The 21913-nt window shown below is 42.6% G+C and overlaps 1 protein-coding gene across 1 annotated transcript; it reads right to left on the bottom strand.

The window, feature by feature from the left end:
* Positions 1-1789: 1789 nt before the first annotated feature.
* Positions 1790-21034, bottom strand: CCL28 (C-C motif chemokine ligand 28). Its single transcript, XM_027101167.1, has 3 exons — positions 20938-21034; positions 6109-6235; positions 1790-2729 (listed from the first exon to the last, which is right to left on the bottom strand). The coding sequence occupies exons 1-3, from the start codon at positions 20999-21001 to the stop codon at positions 2537-2539; spliced, it is 384 nt and encodes a 127-aa protein (XP_026956968.1). The 5' UTR covers positions 21002-21034; the 3' UTR covers positions 1790-2536.
* Positions 21035-21913: the final 879 nt, after the last annotated feature.

Below are 21913 nucleotides of genomic sequence, written 5' to 3'. Positions count from 1 at the left end.
AGGACACAGAGAGAAGTCAGCGGTCTCCAACCCAGAACAGAGCCCTCACCAGACACCGAATCTGCCAACGCTGTGATCCTGGACATCCCAGCCTCCAGAACTGTGAGAAATAAAGGTTTGGTTATAAGTCACCCAATCTGCGGTATTAGATTTTGTTATTGCAGCTGGAACGGACTAAGACATTTAGGAATTATTTTCCTCAGGATTACCTGCTTTATCATATTAGCATATTAAAAAGCATGATGGAGTTGAGTGGAAGCATGCCTCATTTTCTGACAAAATCTGTCTTTAAGTTGAAAAGAAGCAGCTGGTGAGGGAGATTTTGCAGAACAAAGGCCATAAATAGTGTGCAATTTCCTTCACTTCCTAAGAGTGCAAAACTCAATAAAATCATGTTGGGGCCTGTTCTAATCTATGAAGACATTTTTTGCCAGTATTGGCACCGATGCCAGTAGCAACATGTCTTAATTCTAGACCCAAGTAAAACTGTCAGCAGGCATCCCTGGCCCTTTGTGGAGCACCTGATGCCCAAATCTTTACCTGAATTCCTCCTCTTCTGCCCCACTTCCATGTCCACACCTTCTAGGCTCAACTGCTGGGGCTGATGGGAGAAGAGGAAGCGTCTGGAGACCTGGGTACAAGGCTGTCTCTGCCACTTACTGTGTGCCTTTGAGCAAGTCATTTTACCCCATGAGCTTCTGGTTTCCTCATCCATAAAGTGGAAACATCAATACAAAACTCGCAGGATTGATGGTAAGAATAAATCAATCACATGCTAGATTAGTGTCAATGAGGAATATTAGACAATCGGCCATTTGGTGATATTTTTAACCTACATTAGGTTCAGCACCTCCGTGTGCTTCACTAACACCTCCAAGTCATGCTGGCAACACCAGTGCCAGAGAGTGGCCGGCAGCGACTCAGACGCCTGACACTTGGCTGAGTGGACCCTGTGCTCCTGCCATCTGGTGGCTGTTTATGAAAACGACCTCCTACTCTACATCCCGAAGCCTCTGTGAGCAAGGAGGCCCAAAGAGCAGCAGAGCCTTGAAAGGTGGTTTAGGAATGAAAGAATGTAGGCTCCTTCTTTAGGAAACCATAAAATCATCCCACACAGGACCCAACTCTGGACCGCTTACAAGCGCCAAGAGCTGACTCTAGGAGGCAGATGGCCCCCAGAGCAAAGCAGGCGTTTTTGTCAGCATCCAAATTTGTCAGTCCAAACAACAGCAGATGCTCAAACTACTCCATGTTTTAAGGTGATATTCAGTTAAAGTTTTCTATGTAGAAAATGAACTCCGCTGTTCATGAACTCTAAATGGTGCAATAAGAAATATACTAATTCACAAAGGAAGCATTCTTACCAAAAAATGTTAAATCTGAACATGAGCCTGAGGAAACAGACAAACACAGAATGTAGAACAGGTTCTGGCCTATACTCTTTTTTTTTTAAAAAGTTCATGCCATGGGAAGAAAGAAAGAAAAAAAGCAGAGGGACTTTCTTAGATGAAAAGATACTAAAGAAATATATAGAGATGTGGGTGGATCTAAGACTGTCATACAGAGTGAAGTAAGTCAGAAAGAGAAAAACAAATATCATATATTAACGCATATATGTGGAACCTAGAAAAATGGTACAGATGAACCGGTTTGCAGGGCAGAAATTGAGACACAGATGTAGAAAACAAACGTATGGACACCAAGGGGGGAAAGCGGCGGGGGGTGGTGCTGTAATGAATTGGGAGATTGGGATTGATATATATACACTAATATGTATAAAATGGATAACTAATGAGACCCTGCTATATAAAAAAATAAATAAAATTCAAAAATTCCAAAAAACAAGAAATATAACAATTGCAATATGTGAACCTTGATTAATTGGTTGGAAAAAAATCTATGCTCTGGAGATAGTTGGAAAAATTTGAATGTGGAATCTGAACATATATATTATATCATATATATGATGAAATTGTTGCTAGGTATAAAGCTGATTATGCGATTATATAGAGAATGTCTTTATTCTTGAGGGATGCCAAGTTGTAACACTAAAAGAAGTTTAGGAATGAAGTGCCATGATGTTTGTAACATTTTCAAATGGTTAACGGTTCAGCAAAAAAAATTATATCTTTATGTATATAATGTTTTATATATACATGTACAAGGAGAGAAGAGAGAAAACAAAACAAATGTGGCAGAATATTACCAAGGATTAATCTAGGTAAAGGCATACGGATGTTCGCGGTACCATTCTTTCCACTTCTCTGTAGGTTTGGAAAATATCATAATGAAAAGGTTGGAGAAATTCGATTTGTATGCTGTGCTTAAAATATTATGTGAAGATAAGTATTCTCTCTTCATTTCATTTTTCAGTTGAGTATATTATTGGCTCCATTTGCATCTGTATAATTGTTCCTTTACAAAATTATATTTTGCTTCGCCCTGTTCCCTGTTGGAACATTCACATGATATATTTATAGCCAGCCGTGGCCAAGTTCACTCAGGACTCATCTGTGTAGCTTCATCTGTACTCTCTCTAGTAAGGAGTTTTATGGCCATGTGTTTGATGCCTCTCCTGATGTGCCCCTTTACTGTTCCTCCTGCTGGGGTGTTTCTTCTTACGGCAAATGTTGCCTTCAGCATCTTTCTTGCCTGACTGTTCTTTCATCCACTGCTTAATAACGTGATTGTGCGGGCTGACACAGATTCTTCTGCGCTTGACGTGAAGGCTGCCAAGAAGGGAAGAAAAAAAAATCACTGATAGAAAGTACAAGTCAGTAAAAACTTAGTGAACTTATAGGCAGTTCCCACTTTGGGACAGTGTATCTTTGGACATAGACTGAATCCTAAAGCTGAGGACCACAAGGATGAGTCTTTACTATGGTGCTGCCTGTGGTTCCTCAAACACCTGCAGAAAATACTAAAAGGAGAAGGAGAAGGAATTGGAGGGGGAGGGGAGGGGGAGGGAAGGAGAGAAATAAGATCCCACATGCTGCACGGCATGGCCAAAAGATGAAAACAAAAACAGAAACAAAAAAACGCAGTGCTCTGCTCAAGATATACAACTTTGCCTTGTGTTTATGTTTAGAAAGAGCTAGAAGCTCTTTAATGAAATCACTGTAGAGAAATTTTAAACAAACTGCTGTCTCAGACATCAAATATTCCAGTGATTGTTCAAAGGGTGTGAACCAAAGGACCTATTTCTAGGCAGAAAGGACAAGGAAATAAATCTAGTGAGTTCAATGTAAGTTAATTTATATTAGTTAATTGTGATTAATAATATTGATACATGCTTTTTGGGAATTGTATTTTCAACGCTTGCAATATTTTCTACATCTAAAACACTTGTCTCAAACCTTAATGTCTTTATACACAGTCAAGGTTAAGGGACTACATTTTGGATAAGTAAAAACATGGTCTGTAGTAAAACAATTTGAAAACAAGAGAACATTTATTTATTTATGTCGAATCAGAAAACACAACAGAGATGACCTGTAATTTATGATTACAAAATACTACATAGTCCAATTTCATCTTATTTGAGACCAGGTCATAACTACTCTATATTTTTCAGCTGTCTTATCAGCACAGAGGGACCAATTTAAAAACTTGTACTTGGATGAAGTATTTTTAGATCCAAGTGATTGGCTTCAGAGTTTCCCTTTAATTAAAATTGAGTCCTTTTTAAAATGAAGAATCATGTTTTTGATCATATTTTCCTTTATCGAAGTGAGGATTTGCAATATTTCTGTACCTATACCTTTTATTTTTTAACATTTATTTATTATTTTATTCATTTATTTATTTATTTTGGCTGCACTGGGTCTTAGTTGCTGCATGTGGGATCTTTAGTTGCGGCATGTGGGATCTTTAGTTGCGGCATGCGTACTTTTTAGTGCGGCATGCAGGCTTCTTAGCTCCGGCGTGGGGAATCTATTTCCCCGACCAGGGATCAAACCCAGGGCCCCTGCATTGGGAGCATGGAGTCTTACCCACTGGACCACCAGGGAAGTCCCTGTACCCTATACCTTTTAGATCTCTATCTCACACCTGCTTAACCCAAAGAAACTTCTCTGGAAATTCTGAGAATAGTGTCCCCTGAGAGTCCCCAGCATCTATCTCTTACTCATATACACACAGACACCTCCTCTGGTTCTCTCTCTGTGGCTTTCTGGGAGTCCCACGGGAGCCCTTACAAGTTCTGAAGGCTTTTTTAGTCTGAGGTGACATATGCCAGTGAGATGGAGGGAATTGAAAGCTGAGAATCTAGCATTTCTGAGAGCAGCCTCAGGCAGATTTACTTCAGCTAGGTAGGGCTGACACAAATACCCAGGTGTTTCCAATTTTCCAGAGCATTGCCTATCTGTGAACTGCCTATGAATTTTCACTCTGCAACTATTACCAGCACTATTTATTCAGATTAAATAAAAACTGATGGGATCTTGGCCAGGCATATACTATGGGAGCTTTTCAAGCCCGTTGGGAACGTGAAGCATCCCCTCAGAAGGGAGCTCGTCAGTTAGTATTCCCCGGATTGCTATGGGAGTCACTGGTTCCCGCCGACTAACCCTCCTGAGCTGACAGCGCCAGTGAGGGGCGTGATCTGAGGAGACACTGAGAGAATTTCCGGTCCTCTCGCTTCTCCCCCACAGACACCCGTGCTTATTAAAAGTTTGGGTCAGGAATTGTCTTCCTCCGTACATCTAACCCCAAGTGTGATATTTAAACTTTGTTGGATATGAGATCCTTTTGAGGAGCTTGTGAATTCTATGGACCTTCTCCCTAAGAAAATGCTCACACATTCATACCCACAAATTTCAGGGAATTCACAGCCCCCTGACCTGAAGAAAGTCTATCCATGGACAGCTTACAAACTCTTCCTCTGAACTTCTGAGAATATTTTCTTGGAGAAGTGTTTCTCAAGGATGAGTAATGGATGGATTCCTTTGAAAGGGGGCAAAATGTATCTTAAATCTCAGAGAATGGTCTGCAGGACCCAGTTGGATAGAGTCTCCTGGGGACTGCAGGAGGGCAGAGTCTGTTTTGTTACTGCTGTATCTTTGCACATAGAAGGGTACTGGGTAATCGCTAATCAATATATATTTGTTGAATTCATTCAATTAATGAAGAGGTTCCCCAGTGACTCAGGAACTCAGGCATCAGCATTGGGCTTATTTGTGTCACCTGGAGCCACAAGTGGTATTAAAACCAGCACTCCTGGGAGATGCCTAATGTGCCCTTGTTACGATTTAAAGGTGCCAAATGCTTTGGAGTTTGGGAGAACATTTTATGGGTAGTCCCACCGTTGTTTTGAGAGACCTTGGAATATAGTGTTCTAAACGAAGAGACCTGTGTTCTCATCCCATTTCTGCTGTTCACTAGCTATCTGTCACCAGATGAGCTATGTCATCTGCTCAGTGACAGCGTTCTCCTGTGCGACATGGATATGATTTACGCCTTCCTCACAGCATTATTGTCAGAACCCAGATTTGCTAAGTACCAATGCATTTCCGATTCTAAAGTCTCTGTGGAGACGTTGAGTACATCAGTAAGTCCGGAGTTTTGAATAGCTGAGCCATGGGTGGAGGTAGGAGGGGTGAGCCAATAGCCCAGAATCCAAAGCAAAGAAGGGCATTTGAACTTGACTGCACGTAGCACTTGTGACAGGTATGGACACCTCCACGCTTCTGTTTGAATCTTACATACACTTCTGATGAATTCAGAGAGGAAAAATCATAGCAGCCCATTACTTGCAGGGAAAAATTATAGTTAAAGCCATGAAATTGAATAGAGTCATCTTCTGTTTTTATTTTTGCTTTTGTTTTCACTCAGAATGTCCCTTTTTGGCTGAGGAAAGTCGTGCACACTGTCTGGTGACTAAAGGCATTTCCCTCTCAACACAGCAGTGCAGTGCAGGGAACGGAGGGTTAGCATGTGCCTCTGGACATCCTGGCACAGAGAGAGTGCACATTCACGCCACCCTCCCCTCCCTTGTTCAAATAATTATTATGTATGCCGCGTATCAGGCAAAGTCTCCCCAACCTACTGTTCACTAGACGAGAAACGACCACTCTGCAGGTCTAGACCTCCCTGCCCAAGAACACTCACATGACAGCAGCCAAGTCACAATCCCCGTCAGCTCTCTGAATGCTACATGTAGTCACTCTTTCCAGAAGCCTTCTGGAAATATGATGTGAAACCTCAGTGCAGCAGCTGGAGGCAATGGGAAGTATGGCTAAAAGAGGAGAAGAAAGAAATGTGAACTCTCACAGTTTACCGAACACTGGCCTGGCTCTTATCTTGAAGACTCTAGAGAACAGAATGTTAACCCACTGAAGCAAGAGGCAAACACTTACTGGGGGCTTTGTACATGCAGACTCCAGGGCAGGACACGTCTCTACCCTATAGAACTTACACTGTATTGGGGGTGGGGAGATAAAACTAAGCACAAGCAAAGACACAAAACAAGGCAAGAGTTGAGAAACAGCTTCAGATGATGTTACTGGGGTTGCAACCGTACTTGCTTAAAGAGGTGAGGTTGACAAAGTGTCCCATGAGCTCCGAAGGGAGCAACCACATGGGTCCCTGGAGCAGGTTTGAAATGGACCCACCAGGGAAGTTCTTAACTGAATCTTTAAGGAGTTGGATGGGTGGAGAAAAATGGAGAAAACTTGTCCAGGCCAAAGGAAGTGCATGGTCAAGAGTTCTGAGATAGGAAAGCCCAGGGCACATTTAGAGAATAGAGAAAAATAGACCACTTGGTGTGAACTGAGTGGCTGGGAAGCTGAGTAATGGGAGGTATGTTCAAAGCATAGACTGAGGTCACACCCCATTGAATGTCAGTCTAAGGAGGTTTATCTTTTATGAAATGGAGTCCATTAAAGATTTGAGAAAGGAGAAGGGTTTTAGGAAAATTTGTCTTGCAGTAATGAGCTAGTGGGGATAAGATAAGGGAGGAGTGACCGGGGCAGGAAGTCAGGTTAGGAGGAGCTTACGTTACCCAGATATAAGGAGAAAAGGGCAACAGAAATATGCAAGGAAATCTAATCTCCTACTAAAATGTGTACCTGCAAATCCCTACGTGCCACATGCACACAGTATTCTATGCTCCCCATTCTTCCAAGTGGGTAATACATTTTTTTTTAAAAAAGTTAGAAATTATAGTCAACAGTGGCTGCAGTCTCATAATAACAGACAGAAGTTAGCCCCTGAGTTAGAGGTTAAAAGAAATGAGTAAAACCCCTCAGTGGTGTCAGCTCTAAGCCATAGAGGTCCCTGCTCTTGGGACAAGGAGAGATTATAAGTGAGAGAAGCCAGATTCAAAGAGCCACATATTGTATGATCCCATTTATATGAAATGTTCAGAATGGGCAAATCCATAAAGACAGAAAGGAGATTAGTGGTTGCCAGGGGTGGAAGTAGGAGGGAATGGGACATGACTGCTAATAGGTGCAGGGTCTCTTTTTGGGTTGATGAAACAGGCTGAAATTAGATTTTTAGAATTACAATTGTCATTTAGAATTACAATTCTGTGAATATACTAAAAGTCACTCAGTTGTACCCCTTTTTTTGTTTGTTTTTTGGGTTTTCTTAGCCACATCCCTCAGCTTGAGGGATCTCAGTTCCCTGACCAGGGATTGAACCTGGGGCCACGACAGTGAAAGCCCGGAATCCTAACCACTCGGCCACCAGGGAACTCCCCGAATTATATGCTGTTTTTGGAGAGTGGGGGAGTGCTGAGCTTCGAACCTAGGCCCACAGCAGCGAAGCACCAAGTCCTAACCACTGGACCACCTGGGAATTCCTTATTTCAATTTTTAAAAAATTACGATGGGAGAAGGACACTGGTTGTCCTCACATTTATTAATGCATTGATTTCCTTAAACTAATTGTTTCTTTCTTTAGCTACGGTGTGCTTCCTATTCTCCAAGTCAAACTGTTTTACTATCCCAAACAAGGTTTTGGGTTTATTCATGTAACCATTCGTTCATTCACCCATCTTACTATATAAGAATTACTATGTGAATTCTTATAAATGAAATACTATCTATATTTATGGCTATGAGCTCTTTTACAGTGAATCACTATGCTGGACCTTGGGGGTAGAAAGATGAAGAGTTACTACTACACATACTTCTGTTATTAGTTGTAACCCAGGCAACTATAAAATATGAAATGGACTTTCAGAAGCATTGTGGGAATTAAGAATCATAGGCAAACCTATGTGCTTAAGAATTTGAGTTTTCGGAGTGCTGACATCAATTCAAAGCACAGTTTTAAGCCAGAAAAGCACTCAGGACCTATATGTACTTAATAAACTGAATTATATTTCTCAGATATAAAGGTAGGCTGGGCTCACCTGGAGATCACTTAACCTAAGAAAGATTAACTATCGAAAGGCAAGAGGCAGGCCAGCATTTATCATATGTTCACAGATGTGACTGGTGCCCTAGTGAGGCAGCTGGAAATGTAAAAGGCCAAGAAAGATGGAATCCTCTGAAGCGTGCACAAGGAGTTAAGCAATGAAGAATCTTAACAGGGTGGTTTGCATTAGGGCAAAGGTAAGATTCTTTTAGATAACATCGCCCCCTAGAGGTTTTCTAGAGCAGCTTCCTATCAATATTTCCATTTTGAAAGAACCACCAGGAACTTCCTCTGATTTCGATGATAAATAAATATAAAAACATATTTTTATTTTTGCATTTTTATATTTTTTGCATCTATGTTTATAAAAAAGATTACTCCATACTTTTATCCCCTGATATCATCCTTGAATGTTCTGAGTGTTAACGTTATATTAATCTCAACAATGCGTTGGGTAGCTTTCTCTGTTTTTCTATTATTTGAAAAAGTTTGTGTAAGACAAGGATTACCTGTCCCTCCAATGTTTGGTAAAACCTCTAAAACCATTTAGGTCTACTGTCTGTCTGAAGAAAAGATGTTCAATTCTGACTTAACTTCCTTAGTAGTTACATGTTTATTTAGATTTTCTGTAACTTCTCCAGTCAATTTTGATATCTTAGCTTTCTAAGAAATTGTACATTTCATCTACAATTTCTAATGTTTTGTCACTGAAAGAGTTCGGAACACGCCACCCCAAAATATGCCACTCTGGCATGTTGATTATTTTAAGTTAAAGCCACTTAAAAAACCAACAGATGCAGAAATGGTACTCTGACCTTCCTAAAAGCAAGAGAGAAAACTTCCACGTAAAAGGTACTCTCCCAACACCTGCGGAAGAAAGAAATTTTTAGCAGCAGAGGGTGGTACCACCCCACCTTCTGGGTGAAGTGAGATGGTATCTCCACCCCACAGGAAGCTGAAGCCAAGGAAAATCTGCACAAACGAACCACAAACGAACCTTTTTAAACTAAGCCTTATGTTCCTAGTCACTTTTCCATGGTTAACTGCTTTAGCCCAAGTTCCTTTGTCTTCTCACGTTTTCACAATTACCACTCTTTGTCCAACTTAATATATAAGTCGTAATGTTACCGAACCCAGGTCCAGCTGCTCGCCGCTCAAAAGCCAATTAAGAGGCGAGGTTGGTGGAAAGGAAAGTTTACTTTATTTTGGATGCCGGAAACCGGGGTGGGGGCAGGGTATGGAGGGCAGACTCCTGTCCAAAGGCCGACTCCCCCCCTGACAATCAGGGGGCAAGAGTTTTTATAGACAGAGGGAGGGGGCTACGTGGTGCAGAAGCTCTGACAGTCATCGGTGGTCTGACCAGCGTCATATCGATTGTTTTCGGTACAGTTAATCTTCAGTTCCGGGATTGGTTTGTTCCCATTTCTTTCGAGACCAATTCTTGGAACTGTGGCAGCTTATGTACAGCTCACCGGATATGGCTCAGAATATTGTCTATGGACCTTAAGGAGAAACTAAAAGTCCTTGATTTTGCTTAATGACTAAACTATTATAATTTGGTCTCCTTTGACTGTTTTCCTGTTCCTGCATTTTCTCACTTCTCTGATGAAACTTATTCTTTGGCTCAATTTTTTCCACAGATAAAAGGCAGGCAGAGGACATGGGGGGTGGGGGGAAGGACCATAGGGTCCTGCTCCATTTCAGTAACTCAGACTGCTTCTTTGGGTCTTCATTTCCTCGTGAAGGTGATTTCGGACGCACGCAGCAGTAAGCAGCAGCTTGTAACAAGCAGCAGTGAGCAGTAGTTGGAAGCAAGATCTTAGTTCCCTGACCGGGAGTCCTAACTGCTAAACCACAGAAGCCAGCGGCTAGGGCCTAAACCCCTGCCTTGTCAGGAAAGAATTCAAGCGAGGAGGCAGAAGGTAAAGAGAAATGTAAAAAGTTTTTTGGAAAAGCACAGTACATGCGGAAAGACGCACAGTACATGCGGAAAGACGCACAGGCGCACAGGCAAACTCCGAGAGAGAGAGTCGCACCTTTGGGAAGTTTAAATCCTTTATGAGGGGCCAGTTTTCTGGGTCCTTGTCTCCCTTCTGGCCAATCATCTTGCTTTGTCCCCCTAGGCTAATTTGTCTCAGGACCCTCCCCGTAGGTTCGCACGCACTTCTCAGCTAAGATGGATCTCCACACAAAGGATTGGGGGGGGTGGGGAAGCAAGATTCATCAGGGCCTGGCGTTGTTCCCTGACTTTTGACCCCCAAGGAGACTTTCTGTGCATGTTTAGTGTCTCCCTTGCCCCAAGGAGGGGGGGAACGGAGATCCCTTGATCCTTTACTCAAACAAGGTTTTGCCCCTCTTTGTTCTTGCCATAACTGTTATCTTAAGGCATCCACAAGAGACAAAGCTTGGCTATTTACCCTGTCCCTGTTATAGCTTACATTTTGGAGAGTAAACAGGAGGCTGATTTTAAATGTCTAACCGGGAGCCCATCTAACTCCTGTCTCAGGAAATGCAAACAGGAGGCTAGTTGTAAGGGTCCTGCCTGAAGCCCACTTTTTTCCTACCCCAAGAAATGTAAACGGGAGGCCAGTTGTAAATGCCTAGCTTGGGGCCCATCTATCTCCTGCCTCAAAGGCACCCATTAAATAAATTTGTATGCTTTAGTCTTGTTAATCTGTCTTTTGTTACAGGGGTCCTAGTACAGAACCTAGAAGGGTAGAAGGAAAAAATTTTTTTTCCTTCCCTACATCACAGCACTATCTTACCGTATCTACAGTTGAGTTCTTTTTTAGTATACAGTGTTTGAAGAGGCAGTTCCTGTGCAAAGTAACCGTTTAAAAATCTGGGTCTAAATAATAAAGAAAATATATTTATAAATTTACAAAAATCATTTTCTTAGAAACTAAAAAAATGCATTGAACTCATTGGTTAAAAGTGAAATCACGAAACATTTATTCTGGAAAACAGCGGAGGTGCTATTTATTATAACAGGTAGGATACAGCTAAATTTAGCCTAAGTGCATTTATTTAAAACACAAACACGATAAAATAAAAGGTTCAACTCGCGACCCTAGAAAAGGAAAATCAGAGGAAACTAAAACGAAGATGGGAAAAAGACACCAGCACGACGCTGCGGCGCTTTACGGCTGTCGCGCTACACCTATCTGTAGGCAAGGCGGCCGTGGATCTGGAGACTAGGTGCTGGAGCCGAAGCCCCGGCCCAAAGAAGGGGAGGAGGAGGAGGAGTGCGGGGCGACAGCTGCGGGCAGCGGGTGGTGGTTGTCGTCGCTTGTCTGGGCCACGTCCCGCCGCTTTTCCGGTCTCTGCGCCTGTGCAACCTGCTGGGCGCCACAGGCAAGGTGGGCCTGCTTTTCGCTCAGCGGGTGTTTGGTGCGTGCGGCGCAGGGAGGGCGCGGGAGCGGAGAAGCGGGCAAGTATAAGGAGTGCGCCTCCGGGAGGGTTACATCACGCGACCGGCGTGGTGGCTGGGCTGCTCACGCGCCCACGGACGTCAGCCAGCGCGAGCCTCCCCGGCCGCGACCCTGAAACAGCAGACAACTGCGCCCGCCGCCCGGACCTCCCCGAGCGGAAGCGCGAGTCCTGCCTCTGCCCGGCGGCTCCTGAGGACGCGCTCTGGCGGCGCGGGAGAGCCTGGCCGGGGCGTGCAGGGCCAGCCTGGCCTACCGCAGGCTGTCCTTCCTGGAGCTGTGGGGCAAAGTCAGTTGCGCTGGGCACGTCTTTCCTACCTTCGTTAGTGTTTTGGGTGCTTGATCTATCCGTTTCTCATGCACATAGGTAAGAAATCTTACACTGTAGTTGAGATTATGTCAGATTTTTTTTTTTTTCCTTGCCAGTCTGTCAGCTTTTACAATGCATCGCTTGGGGTTATATTTTCAAACGCGTACAAGTACCCTTCCGGTATGCAGCCGGGATTGGAGTAGAAGCACTAGCCTCGGTTGCCAAATTTAAAGGGGCGCCAAAAAACTCAGTAACGAAGACAAGTCACATTTTAATGCAGCATTTTTTAAAATAAGAATTAATACAAAGACATATATGATGAATGAAATACTGCAATTTTAAATAAAAACAAAATTCGACCCTGCGCTTGCACGACTCACCTCGGTCACATCACTTCCCCACCCTATTCTCAGCCTTGGGTGAACCTTCTTGGTGAATTGATTGTACTTATCCTTCCCTAAGATTCCTCTAGGGCTATTACAGACTTTTGCGTAAATTCTGTTTTTCTGATATTAATAGCGTGACACTAAACTTTTGGTTAAATTTATTTATCCATCTTATTTTGTATTTTCAGTCATCTTTTTTCTTTGCTTTTTTTCCCCTTCGGTTGGATTGATAAGTTTAATACATTTCCTTCAAAAGTTTTTTTAATGAAAAGTTAGGCTTGGTTAGGTCAAGAAAAAACTTCCCTGGGAGAAGAGCAACAATATCTCATACAAATCTTTTTGAGTTTGAATCAAGTATTATTTTACAATGAAGGTAATTGCCACATCAGTACAATTCAGCAGCGTTTATTGAGCGCCTGCCTTGTGTCAGTCATTGTTCCAGGCACTAAGTATACAAAAATTAGTGAGTCACTGTACCTGAACTCAGAGTCCCTACCCTAGCAATTTCCTAATATCTTAGAAGACCTCCTTGCTGCATGTGACATTTTTACCCTTTCCGTCCTAGAAATTTTCCATATCCCTGATTTTCAAGACATTAAATTCCTCATTCCCCTAATACAGTCATTCCTCTGTATCCAACTGAGGACGTTATCTCCTGCCACTTTAAACTTACTCCTTTTCATTTTCTCATCTCATTTAACCATCGTTTACAGTTACCCAAGCCAGAAACCCGTGTGTCTTTCCATACTCCTGCACTCCACAGCCAGTCACAAACACCTGTAAATTTTACTCCCTGGACATTTCTCAGATTTGTCTCCCCCTTTTCGTCCCTGTTACCACTGCCCAAGTTCCAAACCTCATCAGTTTGCTCCTGGCCAACTGACCCTCCCAGTTGCCTCTGTTTTCCCAGTCTTGCTCTTTCCCCACATGGATCTGAGGTCTCACAACGCCCTGTGCTTTTCTGTCTTTACCATATATAAAATTAAGCGTTTACACGACTGTCTTTTGACTGTGAACTCCCTCAGCATACCTTTATACCCACACCACATAGCACAGTGCCTGGCATTAGTGCTGAATGTCTCTTGAGCTGATCTAAACTCTGTTGTAGTCTTATATCATGTTTCCTTTTATCTTGTTTTAAGGCTTTTAAATATTTTTCCTTTTTTAAAAAATAAGATTATCGTTTTTTGATCAAGGTCTTATGTCCCAAGTGTCCTAAAATTACACAGTGCTTTTCAGAAACATACCATCCCCCCACCCTCAAGTAATTAGGGGTCAATTCAGTATGATGAATCATTTGTCCATTATATTTAATTTTATATAATTAAATATTATATTTAATATTTTAAAGATGATGATATTAGTATCATTAAAAGCATTTTGTCTTATTATAGTGTTATTGCCGTTGATTCTGTTGGTTTTGGGTTGTCATCATTGTTTCCAGTATTAAGTGTCAGAGTTGGATGGTTAATGGGAATGTCTGTCCCTGATTTGATTTTATGTCTATGATCCAGTTTTAGTCAGTAACTAGAAGGCTTTAAAGATTTCCCTACTCAAGACCTTTTAAGACCAGCACTAAAACACTGCACATCAAATTTGGATATAAAGATTAGATTCTGGGTTTTAAGGAAAGGATTCTGTTAATGTACGGAGGTGACCCAGTTTCCTGTCTTCCTTAGATGGATGGCTAAGTACGGTTCCCAGAGCTCCAGTATGGTTGTCCCTTGGGGGCTTATTAGAAATGCAGTTTGAAAAGTACCAGTACAAAGAATTGTAAGATCGGATCTTAACAAACGGCACCGCGAAACAGGGGAAAGCTTCAAGTGAGCTTTATTAGGGAGCGCTCCCGGGCGAGGTTCACTGGTCCGAGAGAAAGGGGCCAGAGAAGTTGCACCCGGGCGAGGGTTGGGCAAGATTTTATAGGGGAAGAAGGGAAAGGGGTGTGGTGAATCTGGGAGGGCGCAGGGTATTCCTTATTTGGTGGTCTTTTCGGGTATCCTGGGGGACCGTTAGTCCCGCCCCTCGAAAGGCGGGAAGGCTGGGCCGGGTTCAAAGACCCCAGGTCAGTTCCTGGAACTGGGTGGTCCGGAGAGTTTCGGTCTGATGCAACCTGTGAATCCGATTGTGTTCCCCTGCTTCGGGCCAGTTAGCCTTACAAGAATACTTTATGGAACACACAAGAAAGGAAACAGAGCAAAGGTACATGCCATTGTTAGAGAAATATTCCCAGGATAAAGATAAAAATGATAAGAAAGATTCACTTGGCTGCTGTCAGTATCTCAAGTCCATAAGTGTAACTTAAGAATGGCAATAGGTACAAAAAAAATTTTTTTAATTATAAAAAGAATGATAGTAGTTAAAGAAATGTTCCAAATATGGTTGGGGACACATTTCCCCTTCCAGTGAACTTCACACCTTAATGGAGCCACTCACACTGTGGATGCCTACAGACAAAGGTGTCCACTGCTGTCACCATATAGGCAAGAAGGGGTCACGAAGATATGATGCATGAAGCTGCTGTGCCCAAATAAAGTTCTCCCAGAGACTTATTAGAGCCCTGAGATAATGTTTGTGTAATGGAGAGTGAATGAGGGTTTTTCTTTAGTTAATCTGAACAGATTTGGTCACCAGTACTCCTTACATCATGGACACTGGAGTGCTCAGGGGGTAGTCTTGAAGGGGGTTAGGTAATTTTTTGCCATAGAGACATGCTGACAGGCATTACTGCACAGTTATTAGGTGTGTGGAGACAGACTACCAGGTTCAAGCCCTGGCTCTGCCACTTACTAGCTGATGTTGGGTGAGTTACTTAATACTCTGTGTCCCAGTTTCTTTATCTGCAATATGGAGATGGTAATACACCTACCTCATGGGGTTGTGAGGCTTGTATGAGTTTATACATTTAAGTGCTTAGAACAGAAGTGACAAATAGTAAACAATAAATGGAAACAAAAAAGACATCATCTGGAGGTCAATATACAGCACAGTGCCAGCTCCATAGTAGGTATCCCGGTGTCTGAGTGTTTGTGGAATGTGTCCATTGTCAATGTATTGCCCCTTAGCTTCAAATTCACCCTTAATTGCCTATTCTATGAAATTAAGATGGGCCCTTGTAATGTAAGTGCCTGAAAGCCACCTTTTTTGATTGTAATGTAAGTGCCTGACATTAAGCTTTTGATTGCCAAGGCACCCATTTCAGAGGCATCCACAGAATAAACATATTGTCAGCTGCACAACTAAAGAGCCAGACTGCCCCATCCTTGGCCCCCTCTCCCTCCAGTGAGACACCTCCCTGTGAAGAACTTTCCCCTGCAAACTGGAGGGCAGACCTGGTGATTTTTTTTTTTGCCATTCAGTGAGCATGGCTGTGCCCTCCAACAAGGTCTTGGTCTCAGCTGGGCAGGGAAGGGGTGCAGGATCTCTTCCCTGAGTACTCTATTTTGTCCCGGGAAAATCTGCTATTCCTGTATGCTTTAGTGTCCTCTTTCTAGCCTGTCTCTTGTTATAGTTGATAATTTGTTGTATTAAACTTCTGCTGTTCTAATTATTGTCTGGTTTCTGTCTCTTGATAGGACTCTTAATTGATAATGAATGAATGAAACTTTAATGTTCCAAGAAGTTTGTTGTCTGTTAAGATGAATGATGCAAACTTTTAAGAAATGACTATATGTGTTGTACAGATATGCTGTTACCTATGATTAAGTGGAACAAAATATAAAGCAGTATGTAGATTGTGTTCTGTGATTTATAAGAAATATTTATATTTGGACATTCAGACAACCAAAATATAGGTCATTCACATGACCAAAATATATTTCTCAGATATATTTGATCTTCAAATATACGTGAGTTCCTGGCTCACAACTCCCAAAACGCTTGGAATTGCCTTTTAATAAGAGCAATGGGAGCATCTTTTGTTAAAATATTTGGTTTTCTTGTCCTCAGTTCCCGAAAATGCTTCAAACCATAAAGGTGAAATGAGTGTCTGGTCATTATTGGTAATAAGCCCTTTCCACCACAACTGGGTTCATGTTAATGAAGGTAACTTTTGCAAAGCGCCTAAGGATGCGGACTGGTTAGGGTTGGAGCTTTTAGTTCCACCCGGATTTACAGGGAGGAGAGAGGGGCTGGAGGTTGAATCAATCACCAATGGCTGGGAATTCCCTGGCAGTCCAGTGGTTAGGACTCCTCGCTTTCACTGCTGAGGGCTCGGGTTCGATCCCTGGTCAGAGAACTAAGACACCACAAGCTGCACAGCATGGCCAAAAATAAATAAATAAAAATCACCAACGGCCAATGAGTTAATCAATCATGCCTATGTAATAAAGCCTCCATAAAAGCAAAAAAAAAGGAGGGGGTTTGGAGAGCTTCTATGTTGGGGAACCAAAATGCTTCCATGTGCTGCCGTGCTGGGCCCAAAGCTCCACAGGACAGAAGCTCCTTTGTTCGGGACCTCACCCTATGTATCTCTTCACCCAGCTGTTGATTCATATCCTTTGATATCCTTTGTGATAAATCAGTAATCTGGTGAGTAAGCAGGTTTTCCTAAATTCTATGAGCCCTCTAACAAATTAATCAAACCCAAGGAGGGAGACCATTGGAACCACCCATTTATAGCCAGTTGGTCAGAAGCACAGGTAACAATGTGGGCTTGCGATTGGCACCTGAAGTGGAGGGCAGCCTTGTGGGGCTGACCCCTTTGCCTGTGGAATCTGATTCTATCTCTGGGTAGATAGTGTCAGAATTGAGAGGAGTTCAGTGTTGTTTGTTGGTCTGGGGAAACCTACACACATGTTGGAATTGGGTACAGGAACGTGTTCATGGTCCTATTTAATGTTTTTAAAAATCTGTGTGGTTATGCGTGGTTAAGCAGTTCCCCAAGTTCATGTAGTTAGAATTCTGACCTGGCGTTTTGGAGTCCAAAGCTCACACTCTTCCCAGTATGCCAGCATTTCTTAAACTGGGTTTCATAGACGTCTGGGGATGTGTTCTCAGGGTCCATGAGCTCTCCAGACAAATTTAATATTTCATCTCAATGATAATCTTTACATAGACGTGTTCTGGACCTTCTGGAAGACCATCTTAAAGGAGCACTTGCAGGACATTTGAATTTTGCTTTAAGTTTATGCTAGTGTTGTTACCAAGTCAGATACTATCTTAATTGTCCCAGGCCAATAAGAAGAGAACAGAGTGGAGTTTCAAAATGGATTCATGCTAAGGGAGGGGCAAATTATACCATCAGGGTTCAAACAGAAAAAGATGGTGGGGAAAAAAAACACTTCTTATTCTGAACAGGGTAGTTAATGCACATGAAACTCAAAACCTGCACCTCGAGTATCAGTGCTATATTCATGTTTGGAATAGCGATTTTCGTTTTGGCCAAACATTAACATTAGGTTAAATTAATATTGTTACATTTAAATCTTCTTGGCTTTGTAGTTGTGGTTTTATTTAAATTTTAAATTTATTTTGGTTTTACAGTTGCAGAAGATACATACATAAACACATATATATGGGGTTTATACCTAGTTATATGTTTATACATCAAGTGATGTAGTAAAATAATTTAAAAGTCATCGAGAATAAAGAGAATGTTTTTCTTTAAAGGGGCCCATATATGACTGAAATTTGAGAAGATTGCTATTATAAGAAGCCAGTCTGCTTCTCTAGATATAGAAAAGGACATTAAAAAAAAACAAACAAACCTGAACTACATTATAAAGATGATGATTGGGTTTTTTTTAACCAAATCTAGATGCTAAATCCAATAATGTTATTGAACTCAGGGAAATCAGGACCTATTGTTTTAACTAAAGGGCACACTTGGAGAGAAACTGAAGGGCAGATTTACTGGGCACGTCTTGTCTGGCTTCTCAGGAAGCACTCCTGGTGAAACAGAGTCTCAACTGTTCAGAACAACTTTCAAGCACAAATATATATTCTTCCAACCCTCCTTAGTGAGTCTTCTAAGATTAAAACAAACAGAAGATAAAGTTTTCTTTTAGGATGCAAGCAGCAAGTCCCTAGCAAGTATCTCTAATCAGGAGCCATCCTGCACTGAGAAAGTAGGTTGTCACAGGAAATGGGAAGAAAGCCAATTTGGGACTTAAGCAAAATCCCCCAACTTGTGTCTGCTGGACAAAGTGGACGCTTAGTCTTTAACGCACAATAAAAACAGCAAGGCCCACAAAGCCCTGGGTTGTGGCTTTAAATAATCTGGCTCTTGGCCACTGGATGATAGACATTTTTATGGAGTCGGAATTGAGTTCTGGGAGCCGGCAGCCACGTCAGCAGGTGTGGAGTATGCCCTATCTTTGAGGAGAATCCAGGGCTTCTAATTATGGGTAAGTCAACTGCTCCCTGATTTATGCAGACTATTTTGGGGATGCCAGTTACTGAGCCATCACATCAAGATGGACACTTCAGGCACCATTAAGAGAATGGAACATTTAATGCCTCAAAAAACAAAATGTATTTCCCAAAGTCCCACGCTGCCATGGGCCACTTCCCTATCCCCTCCCTCAGCCTGAGACAATTGCCAGGGCCATGTATACCTCCTTCCCTGCGCTGCTCAGTATTCACTTTCCTCCCTCCCTCCCTCCCTCTCTCCCTCTCTCCCTCCCAACCTGACCTTTCTCCCAGCCTGAATTCATTACAACCTCCCGCAAGGCACCTGAGACACACAGACACTTGAATGGACGTTTGGCACGGAAAGCAGTGGGCTTGCCCCTCAGTTCCACAACTGTTCTCAGGCCTACTCTCATGATTTTAATCCCGACATCACTTATTTTTAAATAAGAAAGCTGGAGCTTCCCAGACAATGTGATTTCCCTGTGACCCAAACTGCCTTAGGAAAAAGCCCCAAGACGAACCCAGAAAGTTACTGTTGGGTCTCCTCAGCTCTTTCTTATCATCACCAACTGTTCCTTTTCAAACACCTCTGTGTTTTGTGGTCCCACCCTCTCTGCCAGAGCTCAGTCCCATGCAGACCTTGGCCTTGGGTCTGGCAGGCTTCCCTCATTACCCTGCCCCCTCCGCCGGCCCCTCCCTCCCTCCTCTCCTGGAGGAGGGCGGCTGCTGCTCCTGCGGCTGGATTATAAAATAGGCCCGGAAGCTGAATGGGGAGTTGTATACACTTTTATTTCAAAGCTTTATGTGAGAAAAAAAAAAAAAAAAACTGCATTGCCAAGACTAGGAATAAAGCCTTAGCTGGTAGACTTTTGTTTAACAATGGGGGTGAGTCCTAAAATTTTAATGGTGAAATTGTATGAAAAATTTACAGAAACATAAACTGAAAACCTTTTTGTTTTGCTAAGATAAGTGGCTAGAGATGAAGAACTGTGCTCAGTAATAAAGCTCAGTAGATTGGGGCACTCTATTGGGAGTCATAGAATGATAGCCACCTCCAGAGTAGGACAGAGGCTGGTCTGCTCTAGCTAGTTCTTGCCGGGGAGTGTGGAACCATTGTTGCCAGATCTGACTTTTCAAGAGAAGCTCTAAAATCTAATTCGTATGTGTGTATATATGAGTATGTGTATTTGGAATCTGTCAGTTTAAAAACGTTGGCTCGGGACTTCCCTGGTGGTCCAGGGGTTAAGACTCCGCGCTTCCACTGCAGGGGGCACCCGCTCGATCTCTGGTAGGGGAACTAAGATCCCACAGGCCGCCCGGTGCGGCCAAAAATAAATAAATAACATTTTTTTTAATTTAAAAAAAAAATGTTGGCTTAATTTTTCAAAAAGCAGACCAAACAAAACTTACATTTCACCTTTTCTGAATTTAGAGACTCTATTCAGGGTAAAGTTTCAGAAAAGAAGACAGTGGAAAAGAGTCAAATCAGTCAAGTATTAAATACCTATATTTAGGGTTTCCTAAATACAGTAGAAAAGATTGCCTCCAGTCCAGACGCAGTTATAGTCTCCATATATATGCTAGCAAATCACAATAGAAGTTCTCTTTGATATAATTTGTATGGTTCAATCATCTCCTTTATCCTGTGTCCCTTTGGTTTTCAGTAACCACAGGGCTGACTTTGATCAGAAAGCTTGCAACTTACCAAAACATAAACCAGAGGTGCAGTCTGTCTTTCTTCCAGGAATATGCACACTTGTATTCAGACAGTTCAGCAGGTCAGGGTAAGGGGGAAGACAGTTGAATAATAGGGGCTTTCCTCCAGCCTCTACCCAGGGATTCTCTTAAGATACTATCATCAGAAAAGAAAGCACTGCTCAAAGTTGCACTGGTGGCAAATTACTGATATTTAAGTGCAAATGAGGTTCCTTCCTGAAATTGCCTCTTGGAGATGAGGAATTTAAACCAACGCCACTCTCACGTAGATAATTGGAAATCTGACCCCTAACTGCAGAAGTACCTCACTCCTTCCAGCTCCATCTTGGAAGGCAGCCCCCCTCCTTCCCCTGGAGGCTTAGATAGCCAGCCGGCCACTCACCTTCCGAGGGCTGAAGAGCCACCCAGGCAGCCAAGGCCACGAGAGCGAGTCCTGTCCGCTGCATTCCTGCCTGCCCCAGCAGCTCGACAGCACCGCAGGTGAGCCTGTTAAGATCAGGAAATGAGGCTAAAAGTGCCCTTGGGTGCAGAGAAAGAGCGTGGAGGAAAGCAAGCCAGAAAGCTCCACCCTGGTAGGTGCTAGGGTACCTCTTTCTCATGTTTCTTTCCTTGAAACCAGGCTCTTTCTTAAGACCAGACCTGTGTTCAACCACCTGAGGGATCGGGTGATGTCTGTGGTGATCTGACCTCTGGTGAGATTGCTGTGAGTTTGGAGGTGTGCATCAATTTGGGGACCATTAAAAATAGCTACCTACATGAATTCCTCCACAGTTATAAATCAGAATTTTGCAGTAGAGAACCAGTGATTTGAAGTTTTAAAAAGCTCCATAGGTGATTCTGATGGATACCTCTATTGAGAACCATTGCGTAAAGGAATCAGTTTTTTAGTAGCTTATTGAAACTGAGTTTCTAGGGACAAAGGTGGCAAGTCATAAAAAACATTATCTGGTGGAAAGATGGGAAAATTCAACCCCATTCTGGTCTTGGTCTGCAGCCAAAGTGTTTCCAGTGAGGCTGTTAGTTTATTTAGGAGAAAGGTAATAAGACAGGTAGAGGGGCTATGCCTGGTAAAAAAGAGCCCCAGAGCAGGTGTGAGCAGGCATGAGGAGGTGTGGGCTGTAGTCCAGCTTTGTCACTAATCAGCTTTGTGAATACAGCTATAGGGTAGGCTGAGGGTAGTTGGGTTCTAATCCTGCCTTTTCTATTAACTGGTTACATAACCTTAGCAAATGTTCTTAACTTTAAATAAGAAGGCAGGCTGGATGACCTCCAAAGTCCTGCCGTGCTTCCTCTAACTGCACTGTCTCATGCAGTAGCTTCTTGTCCATATGTGGTCCTTTAGCATTTGAAATGTGCTA

Source organism: Aethalodelphis obliquidens, unplaced genomic scaffold (genome assembly GCF_003676395.1).
Source record: "Aethalodelphis obliquidens isolate GAN/ISIS:26980383/991018 unplaced genomic scaffold, ASM367639v1 scaffold4, whole genome shotgun sequence".
Classification (NCBI taxonomy): domain Eukaryota; kingdom Metazoa; phylum Chordata; class Mammalia; order Artiodactyla; family Delphinidae; genus Aethalodelphis; species Aethalodelphis obliquidens.
This window is presented reverse-complemented; position numbering and strand designations above follow the sequence as displayed.

Coding starts and splice junctions, on each gene's coding strand:
- CCL28 (XM_027101167.1), bottom strand. CDS start 21,001: ATGCAGCGGACAGGACTCGCTCTCGTGGCCTTGGCTGCCTGGGTGGCT. Junction 6,236..20,937: donor GGCTCTTCAGCCCTCGGAAG/GTGAGTGGCCGG, acceptor CTCCTCTTTTAG/CCATACTTCCCATTGCCTCC. Junction 2,730..6,108: donor TGTGACTTGGCTGCTGTCAT/GTGAGTGTTCTT, acceptor CCTTCTTGGCAG/CCTTCACGTCAAGCGCAGAA.